The sequence below is a fragment of the Pogona vitticeps genome, chromosome 4 (assembly GCF_051106095.1).
Source record: "Pogona vitticeps strain Pit_001003342236 chromosome 4, PviZW2.1, whole genome shotgun sequence".
Classification (NCBI taxonomy): Eukaryota; Metazoa; Chordata; class Lepidosauria; order Squamata; family Agamidae; genus Pogona; species Pogona vitticeps.
In genome coordinates, this window is record NC_135786.1 from 126,170,980 (window position 1) to 126,190,334 (window position 19,355).

At 41.2% G+C, this 19,355-nt stretch overlaps 1 protein-coding gene across 5 annotated transcripts in view; it reads left to right on the plus strand.

Annotated features, from left to right (window-relative positions):
- NOS1AP (nitric oxide synthase 1 adaptor protein) overlaps positions 1–19,355 on the plus strand; it is an 82,070-nt gene that overhangs the window by 14,626 nt on the left and 48,089 nt on the right. For 3 of the 5 annotated variants that reach the window (XM_072998278.2, XM_072998276.2, XM_078392447.1), the window contains exon 2: positions 14,474–14,545. In XM_072998278.2, the coding sequence (XP_072854379.2) occupies positions 14,474–14,545 (72 nt within the window). Of the gene's footprint in view, positions 1–2,548; positions 2,766–14,473; positions 14,556–19,355 lie in introns of all 5 variants that reach the window. The other 2 variants (XM_072998277.2, XM_072998279.2) reach the window with 2 other exon arrangements.

Sequence of the window (19,355 nt, forward strand, 5' to 3'; positions counted from 1 at the left end):
AAAAGCAAAAAGCTTTATAGTTTTCAGTGAAAGGCACAAAAAAGTATTTAAACTTTTAAAAGTAAAAATATACAATATCAAAAGCACTACTTAGCTCTAAGCATGTTATTAAAACACAGAAAAATATTTTTCTCACCGAGCCTTTTTACCTTTAAGCTATGTTATTCCCATAGCTATCTGCTGACCGCTCTCAGTCCGTCTGTGTCTTCCATTTTGTACTCCAAGCAGAGATTTATCCTGTGTTTGTAAAAACAGATGTCTGCATCCTTTGAGAGATGTTCCAGAAACATGATAGAAATCTCTGTTTATATATTGTTTGATGTTTTGCTTTAGCCAAAACAATCTGATGTAGAACTTTAGCTTTCCTGTGGGTAAGTGATGTCCTTGAGTAGCGGTGAACTGGGATAGTGATCAACTGGATTAGCTGGGTTATAAGGTAGCTGTCAGTTAGGTTAGCTGAGCGCTGAGGTAGCCCTCTCCTTTGGGGTAAAATTTTCTAGGTGATGTAATTTCCTTAGCATCCTATTTGGACAGTACAACACAGTTACATTTTCATTCATAAGTACCACACAATATTATATGAGTTTATAATCCTCCTTGTTACCAAACTGAATTAGGAAATTATTAATTATTTATTATGAGGCTAAAGCCTTATAAAATGAACTGGACCTTTGTTTTCTTTTCCACTTGCTCATCAAGAAGCAAACTACTTAAAACAACATTCATTTTTAATTCCTTTTACATTGTTTTGTAAAAGCTTCTTCTGTACGATATATGGTTATTCTCATTTGCTTAACAGAGGCCTCCAGAATTTATTCTGCAGCACCTCTTTGCTAATTAACATTATTAGTAAACATACTCAAGCAGCAAAATAAAATGCATTTCCATATTTGTTGTGGTCTCTGTTCACATAGCGCAAGCATTTTATTGTTTACCTTTTTCGTCATAAAAACTGGCATGAAACTCGATGAACTACTTCTGCCATCTTATCTCATCATTTCTATTTGTACCAAAACAGGCAGGCTGTTTTGGTTTTGTAACATAAATAATCTTCACAGAGTATGCTCCCAATTATACTTCTGATTTTAATACAGTTCTCTGAGGCACTTTTTTTAAAAGGACTTTTCAATTTTAGAGCAACACTTTTGCACTCATAAAATCAATTTATGAACTCTTAACAGGATAGCCTCTCCTAATTATTTCATGTAGTTGTTAAATAGCATAGGTGACAAAACACAACCCTGAGGGACATGACAGGCCTATGGCCAGGGTGTTGAACAGGAGTCCCCTAACCTCCCCTTCCTAGATGGGAGACTTTCTTCTCCCCTTCAGGAAGGATTGGAGCCACTGTTAAATAGTCTCACTAAGTCCCATCCCAGAGAGACAGCCCAGGGTACCGTCGTCTGTGGTATCGAAAGCTGCCGAGAGGTCCAGCAGAACCAAATGGGACACATTTCCCTTGTCCAGTTCCCAGTGTAAGTCATCCACCAAGGTGATCAAAGCAGTCTTTGTCCCATAACCAGGCCTGAAGCCAGAATGACACGGACCTAGATAGTCCATCTCATCCCTGGAGCTGAGAAACCACAACCCACTCCAATACATTGTCCTAGAATGGAACATTAGAGGGTAATTATCCAATACCATGGGATCCAATGAAGACTTTTTCAACAGTGGTTTTTCTATTGCCTCCTTATTCATATACGAATACCCTGATCTCTACCCTTGGCCACTTCAGGGAGCTCCCCTGGATGACTCTGTACAGACATAATGATGGCGGAAAAGAAAGACTTCCTTGCTGCCCTCACTTCTCTGAACTAGAGCTTACAGCAGGCCCTAGCCTCTGTGTTCAGTAGGATTTACTCTTTGAGTTTTCTGCCATCATTGAGTGCACTTGACAGAATGCAGGAAATTCTCCTCTTGTCTTGGGCAAATTCTAAAAAGGCCTATTAAAATCTCAAAGTGTTCTTTTGGTAGTTTTTTCATTGAGTAGTTTTTTTTTCTGCTCTTGGAGAAGCAAAACTCAACAATTAAATGTTGTTTGTTGCCGTAATTAAATAAGTTAAGGAAATATTCCAAACATCTGTGATTCATCTGTTGAACTGGAGATTGTAGTCTTATCCAGTACCTTCACAAATATCTTTTTCACTGAGCTTTGATGGCCATGATAATATTTCCTTTCTGGCTTAATTGCAAAGCTAATCTGAATGTTTTTCAGAGTAAATTTTTAAAACAAAGTACAGCATGGGAGTTCTAAAAATAAAGTCTTTATTTTCAGGTTGTGAAAAAAAAAGGTTAAAGTTACAGCAAATAATTTGAAGTGACCAAATGATGAATAGTGATTTAAATAATGATTTTAATCAGTTTGGTTTAAATAAAAATCATCTGGCACAGACTAGCAAATTAGTTTTGCACACACTTTAGTTAACTACAACCCACTTGGTTACCAAATAAAACATCTTTATTTTTAAGGTGCCACAAGGAGACTCTTTCCCTGAATCTCTATCTCTCTTTCTCTTTGTTTCTCTCTTCCCTTTTTGTGCTGCAACAGAACAATGTTCCCTCTAATTTTCATGAATCCTGCGCGAGAGCTCCGCCCCTTTCATGCGGTGTCCAGCCGCAACCGGAAGCAAAAGGGCATTAACACCCACTCGGCTGTGTGCACCTGAGGCAGCGCTGCGCATGCATGCCCACATGTCTTAGAGGGAATGTTGCACCAGACTATTGTGGCTACTTCCCTCGAAGTGTCTGACATTATCATAAAATAGGTGAGTAATGACATTACTCTTTCTGCAATGCATGTATCTTATGTGTTTTACCTGTGAGGGTCAGCTTGAGTATTACTGCCTCACCAGGCCAGCTCTGCTTTACTTAATGAGCAAAGTAGGCATTTGCCAAGGGCCCACTGTCTATAGGATCCCACATGAAGAGGGGGATTTTTGTTTCCTTCCGTGATGGTGCTGCACAGCCTACTTCTTGTTGGGCCTTTGAAGTCTTATGTGCGCTGAGGTCATGCAGCAAGACCATCACGCATGACCTTGCACCGTTTGAACACTGGTGGCATGCACAGACTTTTCTTCCATCGCCCGCGTCATTGAGGGTCACGACCTGGGAAAGCTGACAGTGGCAGGCACAGCATTGAGAGGCTGTTTTGGCAGCAAAGATGATGGAGAGAGGCTATTAGGGGTCTAGAGGGCTACAGAGATGCTGTTTGGGGGGCAAGATGGCACAGGCAAGCTGTTTGGAGGCTTAGAGGGCACTGGCATGATGTACAAGCTTTTGAATTTACTTTTCGTTGGCATGAGACATCAAGTCTATGTTTTTACTGCTCATTGGCATGATATACCAAGTTTATGCTTCAAAACAGTGTATTTGTAAAATTCTCCTATCAGAGGAAAATATCTTACCTGCCAGTATTGATTAATTCTTGGAGCCAGGACTTTGGGTATTGTTCTTCCCCTGCCCCCTTACATTGTTCATGTTGTGTGACCTATTTAGGTGGGAGGTAAGGGGGAGGGAGGGACAAATAAGGGGGGGCACTGTTATATATTTTTGCCTAGGGCCCACTCAGGCAGCACAAATATTTCAGTGCTATGTAACTGACACATCAGATATTCAAAGAAATCTGTGTCATCTCCAAAATGATCAGTTACAAAACAAAAGCAAGCCAGTCTGCCAAATGCAATTCAGGTGAGCTCAGATTAGAATAAATAAGCCATTTCTACCTAAGGGAGCAGTGCTTCTAGAGATGGTATTAACGTTTCGTCTGCTAAACTTCTGATAGATTGCTTGCTCTCTGGAGTCTTGAAGAGAGGGCTAGGCATAAATGTGTGAGGCCCCCAAGCAGGAGGCCTATGTAGGAGTGCTGTCGCTCCCGTCGCGGACCCAAAAAACCCAAACCTCTCCCCATCCTTCACCACCCCGTCGCGAAGACAAGCAGGTGGACACCCGCGAGTTGGGAGAAATGCAGGAAGATAGGGGGCCAAAAGACGTGGGTATAGACACCAGTGACCTGGTACAGACCTTGAAGGGGTTAACCGTGTCATCAGGGCCGGGGAAAGATTTGGTGGGAAAAGGGAAGGAGGAGATAGAGGCGGCAGCCGGGGATATAAAAGAAAAATGCGAAGAGATCCCGGGAGGTTGGGAATGGATCTGGCTACAAGATCTGTGGACGGGAAGATGGGAGCAGATGCGGGTGCCCCATGAGGAGGCTGAGAGACGGAGGAAACAAGGTTTGAAACCCCTTCCCTCATACTGGGGAGAAACGGAGGCAAAAGAGTGGAGACGCAAGTTGAGGGAAGAGAGGGAGGCAGTAGCTAAAGAGATTGAACGAAAGAAAGCATGGCATTTGGCGGAGTTGCAGAAGATGGGGGTTTACCCGGGCCATGGATGGCAGACCCCGGAGATGGCTCATCCTTATGGGGGTGGAGCGGCGACGAAGAGACCCTTCCCCTAATCCCTCCTGACGAAGAAGCTCCAGAACCCCAGATTCCAGTGAAAGGTTTAACTGGACCTTGGACTATGGAGGACAGTAACCCCTTTGTGGGAAGTTTATGGACACCCTTGCGCCCCGGATTGGGGGAACAAGAGACAGAGAAAGTTGTTACTCATAATGGTCTAGTTGATGTTGATGTTCGAATAAATGCAGAACCAGTTGGAAAGTTTACCACGTCTCGGTCTTTATTGAAAGTGACTGACCCCCTTAACAACGAACCCTCACAAAATGTACACATCTGAAAACAGCTGCAGTAATAAAATACTGGCGTATCAAATACAGTAGATTGATTATTTCCAAATCTGTCCCATGGATGCTGAAAATGCAGATTATAGTACAGTGGTGCCTCGCATAACGTTTGCTTCGTTTAACGTTTTTTTCGCTTAACGTTTATTTTTTCAGAGTCAGATTGTGCTTCGTATAACGTTTTTCCCTATGGGCGATTTTCGCATAGCGTTTTTGGGACCATGCTTCGCTTAACGTTTTTTGTTTTAGGTCCCCTGCTTCACTTAACGATGTTCATTTTTTCAATTACAAAAGTGTCTTAACATGTTGAAAAACAGTTTTAAATGCTTGGAATCATTAGTGCACCTTCTAAAATGTGTGCATACTTAATTTGGCGTTGATCTGACTTTTCGTTAATTTTTTGTGAATTTTTGTTTTTTGGCCCATAGGAACCAATGGACCTGTCAAAATCTGACAGCTCCATGCTTTCCTATGGGGGAGAAAACAATTTACAAAAAATTAACGAAAGTTCAGATCAACACCAAATCAGGTTTGCACACAACTTAGGGGGTCCACTAACGAACCCACGAATTTAGAACAGTTGCTGAGTCTTCATTAATTTGTTGTGAATTTTTTCTTCCCCCATAGGAAATAATGGAGCTGTCAGATTTTGACAGCTGTCAAAAGTTGGGGGAAAAAAATTCACCATTAATTAACGAAAAGTCAGATCAAAGCCAAATTAACTTTTGCATCCGTTTTAGAGGGTGCAGAAGCTAATCCAAGCATTTAAAACCATTTTTGACCCTTTTATGACACACTTAATTTTGCAAAAATTGACTTCGCAAAGCCCTTGAAATGTATTGAGTCAGCTACAATACATTCCAATGGAGGATACATTGTATCGTTTAACGATGTTTCCTATGGGTTTTTTCGCTTAAGGACGGCAATCCGTGCCTATTGGAACGGATTAACCGGTTTCCAATGCATCTCTATGGGAAATGGTGTTTCGCATAACGATGTTTCGCATAACGTTTTTTTTTGGAACCAATTAAAAACGTTATGCGAGGCACCACTGTATAGCAAACGCTATACAGTACTGTACATAGCATGATTTCTGGCTCCCTCTAGTGGCCTGTTCTGGCAACTTCATCTTTAGAAATATATATTTCTAGGATCTTTTCTTTAATATTTTTAATATTTTCAAACTGTGCATAATTGAATTGGTCAACATTGATCCTGTTGTTATGGGTCTCCTGTCAAGATCACCTCTCCCTAAAGAGATAATGATTTCGGGTGAGGAGTCACTTTGAACGCAAAACCATCACTTTTATTACCTGAGGTAGGTCCTTTAGGCCTTAGAAGTGTGTAGTTCTTGGTTCATGGATAAGCTCAACCTTAAAAAAGACTCTTGCTTACTTTCAAAGCAATAAACCATTGACTGTGTGCTTCCTTAGACGGCACAACAGACTGGCCAGGTAGGACCTCTCTATTTTACAGTAGCAATTAGTGACCTTCTCAAATCTTCACTGGATTTAGGTGTAACCCTGCTGTTCAAGACACCAATCCTTCAGTTAAGAATAATTGTTTTATTAAGAAAATATTTTCATTAGAATACAGTTGTCGCATTAAAAGGCATAAAGCATTAAGTATATCCAGCAGTTACTATGATTAAATAAGTTCATTATTCTTAAGTAAAATAATAAACAGCAAAGATTACGCTAAATAATCATTTTTGCTCTCTACATGATGGCATCTAGAGAAGCTGGGTTATTTCTCTCCCCCCCTCTTTTCCTTTTCAAAATACAAACCTCTCACATTCCACAACATCCACCATCAATCTGTCACATACATGAACAACCATTTTTGTACATGTCTCTGGACCACCACTTGCAAACTGCTAACCAATTAAGATCAAGTGGGTGTAACACAGTCCACTCCCTTATTTCACATGAGAAGATCCAGGCGGCTTATCTTGTGGCAATTAAGCGGTATGTTTTGTTTTGGGCTCCTCTTGACCTCCTCGGCCTTGCTTTCTTATCTTCATGCCAGGCAGAGCAAACCCTGCACAACAGTCTCATGAGAACATTTCAGTGCTTCCAACCCATCTTACATAGAACCTAACAGACTCTATCTTTGTATGACTACAAGTCCCAGTTTCCTCCTATTTCCTCACAACTCCTACTGTAGTAACTTGGATCCTCTTCTTTCTTTGACAAAACAGCCACTACTTGTGCCAACATCCTTTTGATCCTCAATGGTTTAAGGCATCCGGCTGCAGAGGCTGAGAGTTTAATTCCCCACTGTGCCTCCTTGACAGGGACTTAGACTTGATATTCCATAGAGTTCCTTCCAGTTGAGCGGTTCTAAGGGTATTGTAATTATAATTAACCTTTATGCTACTGGTTGTTTTCTTGCTTTTCCTCTTTGCAGTGTGCACCTCCTCATGGCTGCACACTTTGTTCATGAACGGTGCTGCCTGTTGATTCAAGGAAATGAGTCAACATGGTGGAAAGGAAAAACTTAACTCCTCTCCCTGTGATCGAGATGTAGAGCTTGTTGAATCAAGGGAACAACTATCTGTATCAGGATTCAGGACCTTTTTTCTGCCCTGAATCTAGTGCAGGAGATGATCTTGGCAATGAAATAACAGTCTGATACTATGCCAAATCCTGTTGGCATAATTGTTGTGGGTTTTCCGGGCTGTTGGCAAAGTTACACAGGCAGAAACTGATTAACATCTAGGCACTGGAAATATTAATTTAAATTAATAAAAAATTTTGAATCCCCCTGGGGAAGCCTTTGGGAGCCTTGGGGTTGGGGAGGAGCCTGTAATAGTCAAAAATTGTTGCTGGATTGTTGCCCTTGGAACCAAGACCATCGCCGGCAATCCTGCAGTGATTTTTTTTTTTTTTTACTATTAATGCCTTCTTGCCTCTCGTCCTGCGGTTCCTAAAGGCTCCTCCTTCTGCCCTGATTCAGAGCACTAATATTTTCACGATCCATAGCTCTGCTTTACCATTTTGCTATATTTTAAACACTTAAATACTGCCTTTCCTTCAGTGGAAAATTAAGTCTTTGTCTTAAAACTATAATAGTTACAAAAATCATACATGATCAGCAATCAATAGAGATAATAACAGTCAAGAACATTCATATCTTCCATAATAATCTCCATTGGTTTAGCTTCTCCCAAGACAAAGAAAGCTTTAGGCCTTCCTGTTGTGGGCCATGCATGTTTCCCGAAGAGGACATTTCAGAGTATGGGTGAAAAGGGCCTGCTTTTTATTCCCAATGTTTAATCAACTGGCAAAGGAATCTTGAACATGACTCCATTGTTCCCAGCTGTTTTGAGCTTTAAAGGTATGAACAAGCATCTTGCATGTATTAAGAACAGGTTACCAGTGCAGTCAAAAAAAGCCGAACTATATAAGTTGTGGCCTTTCTCTTCTGAGACAGTTGTCTGGCAACAGCATTTTGAACCAATTGAGATTTTTAAATACTTTCCTCGGGCAGTCCCAAATAGAATGAATTACAGTAACTTCATCTTGGAGTTTATGAAAATGGATTATCTTAGCTTGCTCTGCCTTAGCCAGATCTACCAAGCAAAAATAACTCATTATTGTTTTTCTTATATAAAGACAATTCCTTAGCCACTATGTCAGCTTGGGCTCCAATTTTCAACATATGCCAGTAGGGTGTTCCTTTTTCTTTTCTTTTTTTAGTTAATTTTTTTAAACTAACATGATGTGTAGTTGCTTCGTAGATGCTTGCAAAAAGCTCTTTATGTAATAGAAAACCTGAGGACATTCATATTCAGCTGTAGGTGCACCATAGCAATGGCTGCTGATGGCGGTGACTCAGAAGAGTAAGAATAAGAACAGTGTACCATCAAGTCAATTCTGATCTACGGCAATCCTTTTCAGGCTTTTCTAAGTGGAGAATACTCATCTTCTATTATATCTGATTCCATTTTTGCCTGCCAAGAAGAGAGGTTGCAGCTGCTTCTTATGCCTTCTCTCTCCTTACTCCAGTGTGTGTCCATGTGTGAACCCTATGGAAATTGTGGGTTTATATGCTGAGTGAAATCCTGTTGCTAAGCAGAGTATGTCACACATAGGTCCATTAGATTGTTAGAATGTATAGAAGAGTTGACTCACCAAATCCCCACTGACTTAGTGGACCTACTCTACTGTAGTTGCAACCTACTGCACTCAGCAACAGTTGTGTATGTAAGTACTGTATATGTGACCTCGGGTATAAAATATGTGTTCAAGTGGAAACACAGAGATGCATCCTTGTCTAGCATCCTAGTCAGTTTTTTTAGTTGTCTTGGATGAAAAACTTGTTCTGATTTTTGTATAAATTATTCAGATTAGGAGAATATTTTATGTAGATATTCCTAAAAATTGATCTAATGTATTTCAAATAAAAATGTGTAGATCGTATATCCTGCAGAGATGAATTTTATTTCCCTAAATCTTACATGGTATGCCAGGTGTTGTGTATAAGCCTTCCCCAGACCCAAAGGCTGTGCTGTTCACAGTAAGCAAAGTTGCACCCAATGAGCAAGAACACTTGGGACAAAGTCCCCTTTTTAAAAATGCTGTTGCAATTGTTTGCTCAGGTAACTTCTTCCTGGATTTGCCATCCGCTTAGGGATCAGGAAATAAAGTGCCACAGAAAATGCATAAACAAACAGATTTCATTATGTAATGGTGTAACTGAGAAAAATGAAATGTCTTCCTCCCTAACTTTGAGGGGAGGGAATTTCCTTGTCAAACTGTTGCAGCATAAAGATAAAAACAGGAGTTTGCAATTATATTTGGGCATAGATTTTTGTGGGGTAAGGCCAATGTCATCAGATATAACCCTTGGTAACCCAGGTGTTCTTGGATTGCAACTCCCAGAAACCCCAACCAGCACAGCTAGTGGTAAAGGCTTCTGGGAGTTGTAGTCCAAGAACACCTGAGTTACCCAAGGTTGAGAACCACTGGGACACATGATCACCTAAGGAGCTTTGGAGGCAGAACTGCATTGAAAACCAAACGCAGGAGGCATAGAGAATGTTAGCTGAACACATGATACAGAAGTTAATATAGATGCTATAACTTGGAGGAGGGGGAGTTATCCAAAAAGGTAATTTTTGAAAGGAAATTTATTGATTTTATTTATTTAAAATATTTTTACTCCACCTTTCTCCTTAAAAGGAAGCAATTTTGTATATTTTACTAAGTTATATAGTGAGATGAATGGCTGGAAGTGAAATGCTACTCAGCTGCTCTACTGAGGAAGACCATTCTCATATATAGCGACAATTTGCTGTAGGGAGCCCTTCCAATTTCTTTTGGGCTCTGTTTTTGTTTTGGAAAAATCTGTAGCTCATTTAGAGTATTACTAATTTTCCTTTAGTGCTCCACACAATGTGATTAACAATCATGGATGATACAGCTTTCCCTCTTTGGCTTGCCAATGCCCCTCTCCCTCTCAAATCCTATATATAGAAAGCACATGTGCAAATGTCTTGCCTCTGCTGCCCAGGTAGCCTTGCTCTTCTCTGCCTCTCCATTTGTCCGCACTCCTTCAAAGCATAGCCAAAGGACAGGCTGTGATGGGGAAAACATGTCTAATACTGGAGCTCCTGCTGTATGTACTTTTGTGTTGCTGTTAAGTTTTGCAGTCCCCAAATGTGCTCCCTGGTCTGGGTGAAGAAGAGTATGACAGCTATGTTGTCTCTGAAGCAAGTGGACTGAGCTGTTGTAATTGGAAACAGTGTCTCCAAACAGACAGCCTGCCGTCCGTCTGTCCGTCCATCCATCCATCCATCCATCGATCTATCTATCGATCGATCTATCTAATCTATCTATGTGCCTTTCTTGTTATAAAAGACCCAAGGCAGCTTGTATCATTCAGATAGCATTTAAAGCTAACAATGAGTATACAAAAAATCAAACAAATACCATTCAAAAAGACAGTAAGCAAAAGCAGTACCAAAACACATTCAAAGCAGAAAGGTACAACAAGCCATTTAAAAACCTCATTCAGACAGCAAGTCACTCAGGGAAAGCTTATTTCCAGTATCTCCAGATATAATAACAATACGTATGTTAGCCAATGTAATGTAAGGCATCCCTTCAGTAGTTACAGATAAGTATTATTGATTACGTTATTATATTTGTATAGGAAAAAAGTGAGTGTGCGTTGTGTGGTTTTGCTTCTTTTACACCACCCAGAGTAGTGTGAATTCATTAACTAGGCGGCATGTAATACAGTACTGTATACATTTTGTATGTGTTGTATGTATGCCTGAAACTTTGGATGTGTCACTTTGAAATCTTCCTTCCATAGTTTAAAAAATCAGTTAATCCAGTTAAAGGCATATGTTATAGGTTGGTGTGTTTTTATTTTTGTTCTATGAGCTCATCTTGTCTGTAAGATGATAGTCTATGAAAAGCAATTTTACAAAGTGATTCTGACCTTGGAATAAGTTTCGGGGCAGGGAAAATCTGAAGTGGATTGATTCCCTGTGTTTTATCTCCCAAATCCTCACGGACAGATGGTGAAGAGGAGCTATTTTTTCCATTTTGTGGGGGTTGGGTGCTCTTTCTGCTCATGGGCCGGGGCTGAGCATAAAGCAGGCAGTGACAATCTGCATATTTAGGCCAGAGATTATGACTTCTGATCAGGAAATGAGTACTCCCTGAACCTATGACTCTCTCCTTAATATAGATCATGGCTCTTTTTCTTAGTGGAACTGAAAGCAGAGTCTTTTCCTTCTGCCTATCAAAATAGACGGAAGAGCCTGCCGCTACTCTCTTCCTGCTTCCTAAGATCTTACTTATTCTATGGCTGAAATCTTGCTTGCGCGTGGAGTAGTTCACCATTGTCAACCCTGCTGAGTTTCCATGGCTGAGCAGGGATTTGAATCTGAGTCTCCTGAGTCCAGGTCAGACACTACCAGTTGCAATACACTGCCTCTCGTTGCTTAGAAGGAGTACATGTGAAAAGGTCTGGGAGTCCATAAGCCCAGAGAAAGCAAGTTGATATTGTCTTTGCAGTTTTATTGAAACTCAAGGTGTGTTGGCATTTTATCTTTCTAAAATTTTATCTTGTAGAGGCAGATTTGCAGCCCCCCATAATGTATTATTACATTTATATTGATATATAAGGTTAGAATTAGATTCTAGGAGGAGAAGCCATCCTGTGCCTTCAGTGCTGCCTGGGGACTATACTGGAATGGATGCAGGAGAACGGGCTTAGGCTGAACCCGGACAAGACGGAAGTACTGAGGGTGGGCCCTCCCACAGTTGGGGATTTGGGAAACTCCCTCTCTTTTGGGGGGGTGACTCTCCCTGCAAAGGATGGTGTACGCAGCTTGGGGATCCATCTGGACCCGGTGCTCTCCATGGAGTCACAGGTGGCGTCGGTGGTCCGCACCGCCTTTTTTCACCTCAGGGGGATAGCCCAGCTGCAGCCCTACCTGGATGTGGGGGCGCTCACCATCTTAGTACACGCGCTCGTAATCTCAAGATTAGACCACTGTAATGCGCTCTACGTGGGGCTTCCTTTGAGGTTGCTGCGGAAATTACAGGTGGTGCAGAATGCGGCGGCCAGATTACTCAGTGGAGTGAAAAAATTCCAACATATTCCCACTCTGACCGCATTGCATTGGCTGCCCATCAGGTTCCGCATCGACTTCAAAGTGTTAACGCTTACGTATAAAGCCCTAAACGGTTTAGGGCCTCGATACCTGGCGGAACGCCTACTCCCACCAAGTTCTACCTGGGTCACACGGGCGAGCCAGGAGGTGAGGCTGAGGAGCTTAACGCCGAGGGAGGCCCGAAAAGAGAAAACAAGAAATAGGGCCTTCTCGGCGGTGGCTCCTCGCCTTTGGAATAACTTACCTCCTGGCATTCGCGGAGCTCCTTCGCTGGGCACCTTTAAGAACCTATTAAAGACTTGGATGTTTCGGCAGGCCTTCTCTCCAGATTACTTTTGATTTTCTTCTCTCCTTTATTGTTTCCCTATTTTTAATTGTTGTTGCAATTATGCTGTTTTATGTTATTGTATTTTATCTCTGTTGTTGGCCGCCTAGAGTAGTCCACCACGACTAGATAGGCGGGATATAAATTAAATAAATAAATAAATAAATAATAATTCTGAAAAATATATTTTAATGTGTTTTCTTTCCCCCATTAAAATGCCCTTTTTGTGCATATATGAAGGGGGGTGTTGACAGGTTACTTGGCTATTATAAAAGGGGGTTGTGACTTGGAAAAGCGTTGGGAAACAGTGGTCTAGATCAAGAGAAGTAATAGTATCACTCTATTCTGCTTTGGTCATATCTTAGCTGTAATATTGTGTTCAGTTCTGGACACCACAGAAGGGTATTCACAAGCTAATGCATTTCCAAAGAAGGGTGACCCAGATGGGAAAAGGCCTGGAAACCAAAGCCTTTGTGGGATGTTTGATAGAACTGGGAATGGGAATGATTAGCCTGGAGAGAAGACTCAAGAGCTGACACAATGAAGGGCAGTCCGACGTGTAATGTCCATCACAGAAGACTGTTGTAATTCTAACAGCAATATTCCTCTCTGTGCCCAATGCCTATCATTTTTAGTGTGGTAACTGTATTTGATTCTTTTTCAGTATTTGTATATGTACTATTTATAGCTGTTAAACACTATACTTTAATAAAGTAAGCTGCCTTGGGTCCTATTTAAGGAGAAAGGCAAGGTAAAAATATTTTAAATAAATTAAGATGCTGTAGATGCCTGGATCCGTCTGACAAGATATACATCAGAGGTTACTAAAGTTTGTCTGGGAAAGACTTCAGCTGCAGGAAACTGGCTGAATGATGAAGCCTTTTGGCCAAGTGCCAGCTTGTTTACTCCAGATGTCCTGTGGTGAGAAATTCAAAAAGAGCTAAGACAAGTCTGTCTTAGAGGTGTTACACTTTGGTGTCCCCACTCTGCTATCCTCTGATGTCTGGTTTTGTTATTAAGAGGCTCTGTTTATCATTTTGCCAATTAGTGAAATGCAAATATCCTACAAGTTTGCCATTCAGAGAGGTGTTGATGAACAGATGCCCTGCCCAAAAAGTATACGAGGGCTGATGATCTTGACCATTATTGAGCCTCAGCACTGATCTGCTCTGGAGAGGTGCTGCATCGCTAGTAACACCTGGAGTCACTTGCCACCATTGCTTTGGGGCTCCTGGCATGCAGGAAGGTGTCAGGTTGGTCTTTCTCTGCACTTAGCTTCCCCTGTCACCTATACACTCTGTTCTGCCGTCTCTCTAAGTTTTGTGCCTTTTCCTCCTCTGATGTGTTCACTGTCACCAAATTCCGAAAGAACCCTAGTTAGTATTTACAAGACAAGATTGAAGATGGAGCAAGTTTGTTTTCTGTAGGTCCAGAAGGTACAATCTGGTATAATGGATTCAAACTACAAGAAAAGAGAATTTGACTAAACATTCGGAAGAACTTACGGATGGTAAAAGCTATTTGACAGTGGAGTAGAAGGGGCTTGGCCCTCCTTCAACAAAAACTTCTAAACAACGTAGGCCGTGTGCCTGAGGGTGCTTTAGCTATTAATATCTTGCTTTAGGTTGTAGTTTGACTAAATGACTCTTGGGATCCTTTCCAGCTTTACAGTTCTATATTTTTACGAGTGGTGAAACACAGAGGGAAGCTGGCTGTACATCTGTTCCATGTATTTTTGCTATTTTGCCCTAATTTCTCTCCCTTTATCTTCTAGTATATCGGCAGCCTAGATGTGCCCCGGCCAAATAGCAGGGTTGAGATTGTAACCGCTATGAGACGCATCCGGGTAAGTGATGGTAATCTTATTCTTTTAATTTCTGTCTATTTATAGAACTTTTATACTTCATGAAGAGATAGTGTGCCACCTGACTGACCACATCTGCTTGAATTGTGAGTGCAGGTGTGTTTTTCTGTTCTTGGGTATATGTGGAAGAAAACTTAATTATTGCAAATATGTCGTGAACCACTGAGTATATTGCATCCTCCAAAGTGCCACGAATTTGGTTTTATTTAAGAGGAAAGTAAGTTAGTGCCTTTCTGAGCCAGATTCAAGGTGTTGATATGAATGTATGAACGTATGAAGCCCTTAACAGTTTGGAACCCCGTTACTTGTTGGGAGTCCTTCCCCTGAAGAACATCAGTCCATGTGACACTATCCATCCAGGCTGGTCTTTTACAGGTGACCATTCTGACGGAAGCAGATGGGGAACTGAGCCTTCTCGGTAATGGCCCCACATCTTCAGAACAGCCTTCCTGTAGAGATCCGTCAGGCCCCCTCCTCTGTCCAAGCTTTCGAACAATTGCTAAAGGCCAGTCTCTTCACGAAAGGCTTTAGAAAGATTCTTCCTCTTCATTAACTAGGATGATGGATCATCTGTCGGCCATCTATTTGTTCGTTGTATGTTTGGGATAGTGTTGGTTTTCAGTTGTTGGGCATCTGATTGTGGTGGTGAGGAGGTGGCCAACAACCACAAAAAAATGATTTTAGCAACCAAACCAAAGTGTGCAATTTAAATGTATTAATAGTTTATCTCAGAGTAGTTAATCTTGGAAGGTAGGCAGGAGCCCACAAATCTGGGCTACCATTGGGAGTCAAGTCGCAGTGTATGGTCAGTAGAGTTCTGTCTCTGTTCCTTTCCTAGACTGTGCGCCGTCTCTCTGTGTGAAATCAAGCCCCTGCTCCCCTCCATTACATCCAGGTGAAGGGCTGGAGTGGGCTCTAGAGAAAGGAAGTTGAGATTGTCTCTGCGGTTTTATTGAACCTTAAATCCCTGGGCTGCCCCTGCTTACCCAGCAGATGGGAGGAGTACTCTTGTCAGGCCTGTCCCCTTTCCTGGGTCTGTGATCCCTCCTTCAAACACGGAGCTGAGCGAGGAGAACAGAAGCATGTTTTCGGCACTGCGAGGACAGATACTCCAACAGCAAACTGCCGTACACACATCCTCCAACTTTGGCCTGCTGTTTGGAGCCAGAGAAGCAGAGTGCTGAGTTCTTCCTGGCTGCGAAGTTGGTTTATTTCTAAGAAAGAACTAAACTTTATTACATCTTAATGAAGCATTCAGAACAAAAATGCTTGCAAGGTAGAAAAATCAGAGGAACTCGTCTCTGGGCACAATTTTTTTAAAAAAAATGGTATAAGGAATAGAGAAACACATTGGCATTTCTGGATAACCAGCCCTGCCAAACACAATTAGCTCATTACAACCCTGGTTCTACTGACGGCATGCCATTGTTTCTTGGCCCCATTGTCCTGGGATCAGTTCTCCCCCTATTACCAGCTGAAGAGAGAGGAAGGCAAGAGTAAGAAAGGAAGTTTTTTGCTGGGAATTTAAAAATCCTTCAGTTGTCCTGATTGGCTGATACTAGTGAGTCATCCCTTGCATCACTACTGACATCACAGACTACTTTTCACTACTTGTAAACCCTTTCCAACCTTTTCTGGTAAGTACGTAGCAAGCCTTTCCTATTAAACTTTAGAACTTGTGATTGATGTTACTGTTTAATTACATGGATGAGCCTGTTATCATGACACACTTAACACAGGGTGAGAGGCATTCACTTGGAGGGCCTATTATTTATTTAATTTATAATTAAATAAATAATAACCAATAAAATAGTGTAAGTTTCACCTGACTGGTCTAAACGCAATTCAGAATGGCAGAAAACTATGGCTGCCGCTTCTGTTTTCTAGTTGCAGAGATTCCTTTCAAAGCCTTCCTAAGCAAGAAGCTTAGGAGAGGTAGTGGTTCCCTACCTCTGACTGTCTTCATAGCTTGTCTCAGCTGCTTCTTATTCTTCTTTCACAGTTTAAGAACTTTGCAAACTTAGGAGTACTGCACACTAAATATGTATTTGGAGAAAGCTGGGCTGTTCTTAATCACACTCCATCTCCAGGCTTTTCCCCCTCTCTGGAAATTAAGCACTGCTGACCTAGTATGTTTGATCTGTACAGACATGCATCAACCTCCCAACCTGCCCCTCAGTCATATACTTTTGGAGAGGAGGGGGGGACAAAATAATGAGAATTCCTGAGATTCCTATCTTAATCTGTTGCTTTTATTATCTTGTGATAATAAAGGGAGTAAATTGGCTGTGGGAAATCTTGGAAGAGGAGGAGCTCTAGTCCTTCCTTGAACTTAATTAACACAAGGTTGGAAGGACTAAACCAGAGGGGTGGGATGATGCTGATGGCCCAGCTAGTGGAGGATGAAGGGAGATTCTTGAAGATGAAGGAGAAGGAGAAAGACAAGACAGCTGTCCTCAAGAGGAGTACAGAACTGGACTGCAAGCAAACCAAGAAGAGACATGCATTCCTTTTGCTACAGATCCCAAGGAAGAGATCTGGAGCCCAAGAACAGGGCTTGAAATAATTCCATTTCATACAAAATAAGGATCTTGCATGGACTTCCATGTCTTCACTTTTTACTGGGGAGTTTAGCAGTAGCCTAAAAGACTTTTAGGGTACTGCTAAAAGTAGTAAAATGTGAAATTGTTACCAAATTGAGCTTTATGGAGCAGTTTGAAATAGTACAGTAGCAACCCTGCTTCCACAGGATCAGTATCCACTGTTTCACTTAGCCACGGTTTCACTTGTCCACGGTCTGAAAATATTAAAAGAAAAAAAAACAGAAAAAAATATTTCCACATGCATTATCAGAACTGGCCACTAGAGGGCACAAGAGACCATGCGATGTATGCTTTAACAAGAATTCATAGCATGGTCTCTGAAGCCACCTAGTGGCCTGTTCTGGTAATGTATGTGAGAATATTTTGTCTGGATTTTCTCCTCTTACTATGCTAGATATAGTATTCACTATTATCTGCAGTTTTCAGCATCCGTGCGGGTGAGCTTTGAATCAATCCTCTGTGGATATGGTGATCCTACTTTGTAACCACTCAAGGTAGTCAGGGTTTTGAGGGCACTGTTGGGGTTTTGTGTTAGTTTCCATACTTTGTTTAGAACTATCCATACTAAGTCTCCTATCTGCCTGAGTGGTATAAAGCCTGTCTAACCTGGGGAGATAATGTATGATAAAGGTGTTTAGGTAGGTGGCTAGAATTTAGGAAGTTTCAGATCAGATTAAGAAGTGTTATAGTCCTGTACACTTTGAGCTGAGGATTGTCACTTCCAGTTTTATTTATTGCCACAGTTCCCACAGCTTTCCATGTGTCTGGTATAGTACCGCCTTGCAGGATATCATGAAATCAAGAGTTAAACATAGGTCTATTTCATCAATAAGCACTTTTTAAAAAATCCTCAGAGAAGCCATCTCCTCTGGGATTATCCATGTGGCAGGATTTTTATTGCTCTTTTTTTTTCTGTTTCTATGAAAAGATATTTATGAGTTTCCTCTGTTTCTCTTTAAATTGGATTGTTGGTAAGAACGTCTATTGCGTCCTTTAATGCTGACTTTTATAGATGTTTGTAGAACTCTTTAAAGATGTTGCTCATTTGATTAGAGCAAAGGTTAAAGTGGGAGATTTTATACTAAAAACAGCTATCAAACCAGCTATTTAAGCACACTAATAAACTTGTAGTTATTTGTTACTTGTGACTTTATGTTCTGCATTCTAGTATCTATTGTTGGTTTAATGCCTCAGTATGTCTTCTCTCTGAGTTTTTTATGGTAGCCCACTTGGATAAAATGTCCTCTCAGAAGAGCTTTGAAGGAGTTCCACATTGATGCCTGTGGTTGTTTAATTCTATCTGTTGTTTGTTGTTTTAATTATAGCACTGTGTTTAATCTCCAGACTTTGGATGAGCTCTTTAGTATGGAGTTGTCCAGTGGTGCAGGAGAACATGATCAGAATGATGGGTTCATCTACTCCAGTTCAACCAATTTACCTATGTAGTTTTCTTTAATTTAGAATACATCTCCCATTTGAGTGTTCCAAGGGCTCTTCTACTATGAGAGGACATGACTTAGCTAGTATGATAACCACTCCTGTGCTTTTAAAAGCACCCCCCCCTCTTTTTGTAAGACTGCTCCCTTAGACTTGGTGTGTTAGTACTTTATGTATTTTTTTTCTTTTGTTGGGTTTCTTGCATGAAGATGACATCGGAAACAGAAGTCTTAAAAGCTTAAGAATTCTTCATCTTTTTGTTATGGCCTCCATAACATGTTACATTAATAGATACAGTCTTCATAACATCTAACATCAATATATCTAATAGGTATATGCATGTTAATACATGTTCTGTTTCTTGACTAGTGTTGCGTCAAGGGCACTCTTTTACTTGGTGTAAATAAAATATTAAGGTCAAACCATACAGTTACAAGGGGATATTGTAATGCAATAAACCAGTGGTTCTTAACCTTGGGTTACTCAGGTGTTTTTGGACTGCAACTCCCAGAAGCCTTCACCACTAGCTGTGCTGGCTGGAGTTTCTGGGAGTTACAGTTCAAAGACACCTGAGTAACCCAAGGTTAAGAACCACTGCAATAAACCATCACTGAACAAATGAAATGTATAGCCCCAGCTGAGGAAAAAGAGACTTAGCTCTCCTAGATTGCCTCCCTGCAGGAAAGTGTGAAGGGCATCCATGGAAAAACAGCTGGATGACTGACTGTCATTAGTAATTTACTCATATTCTT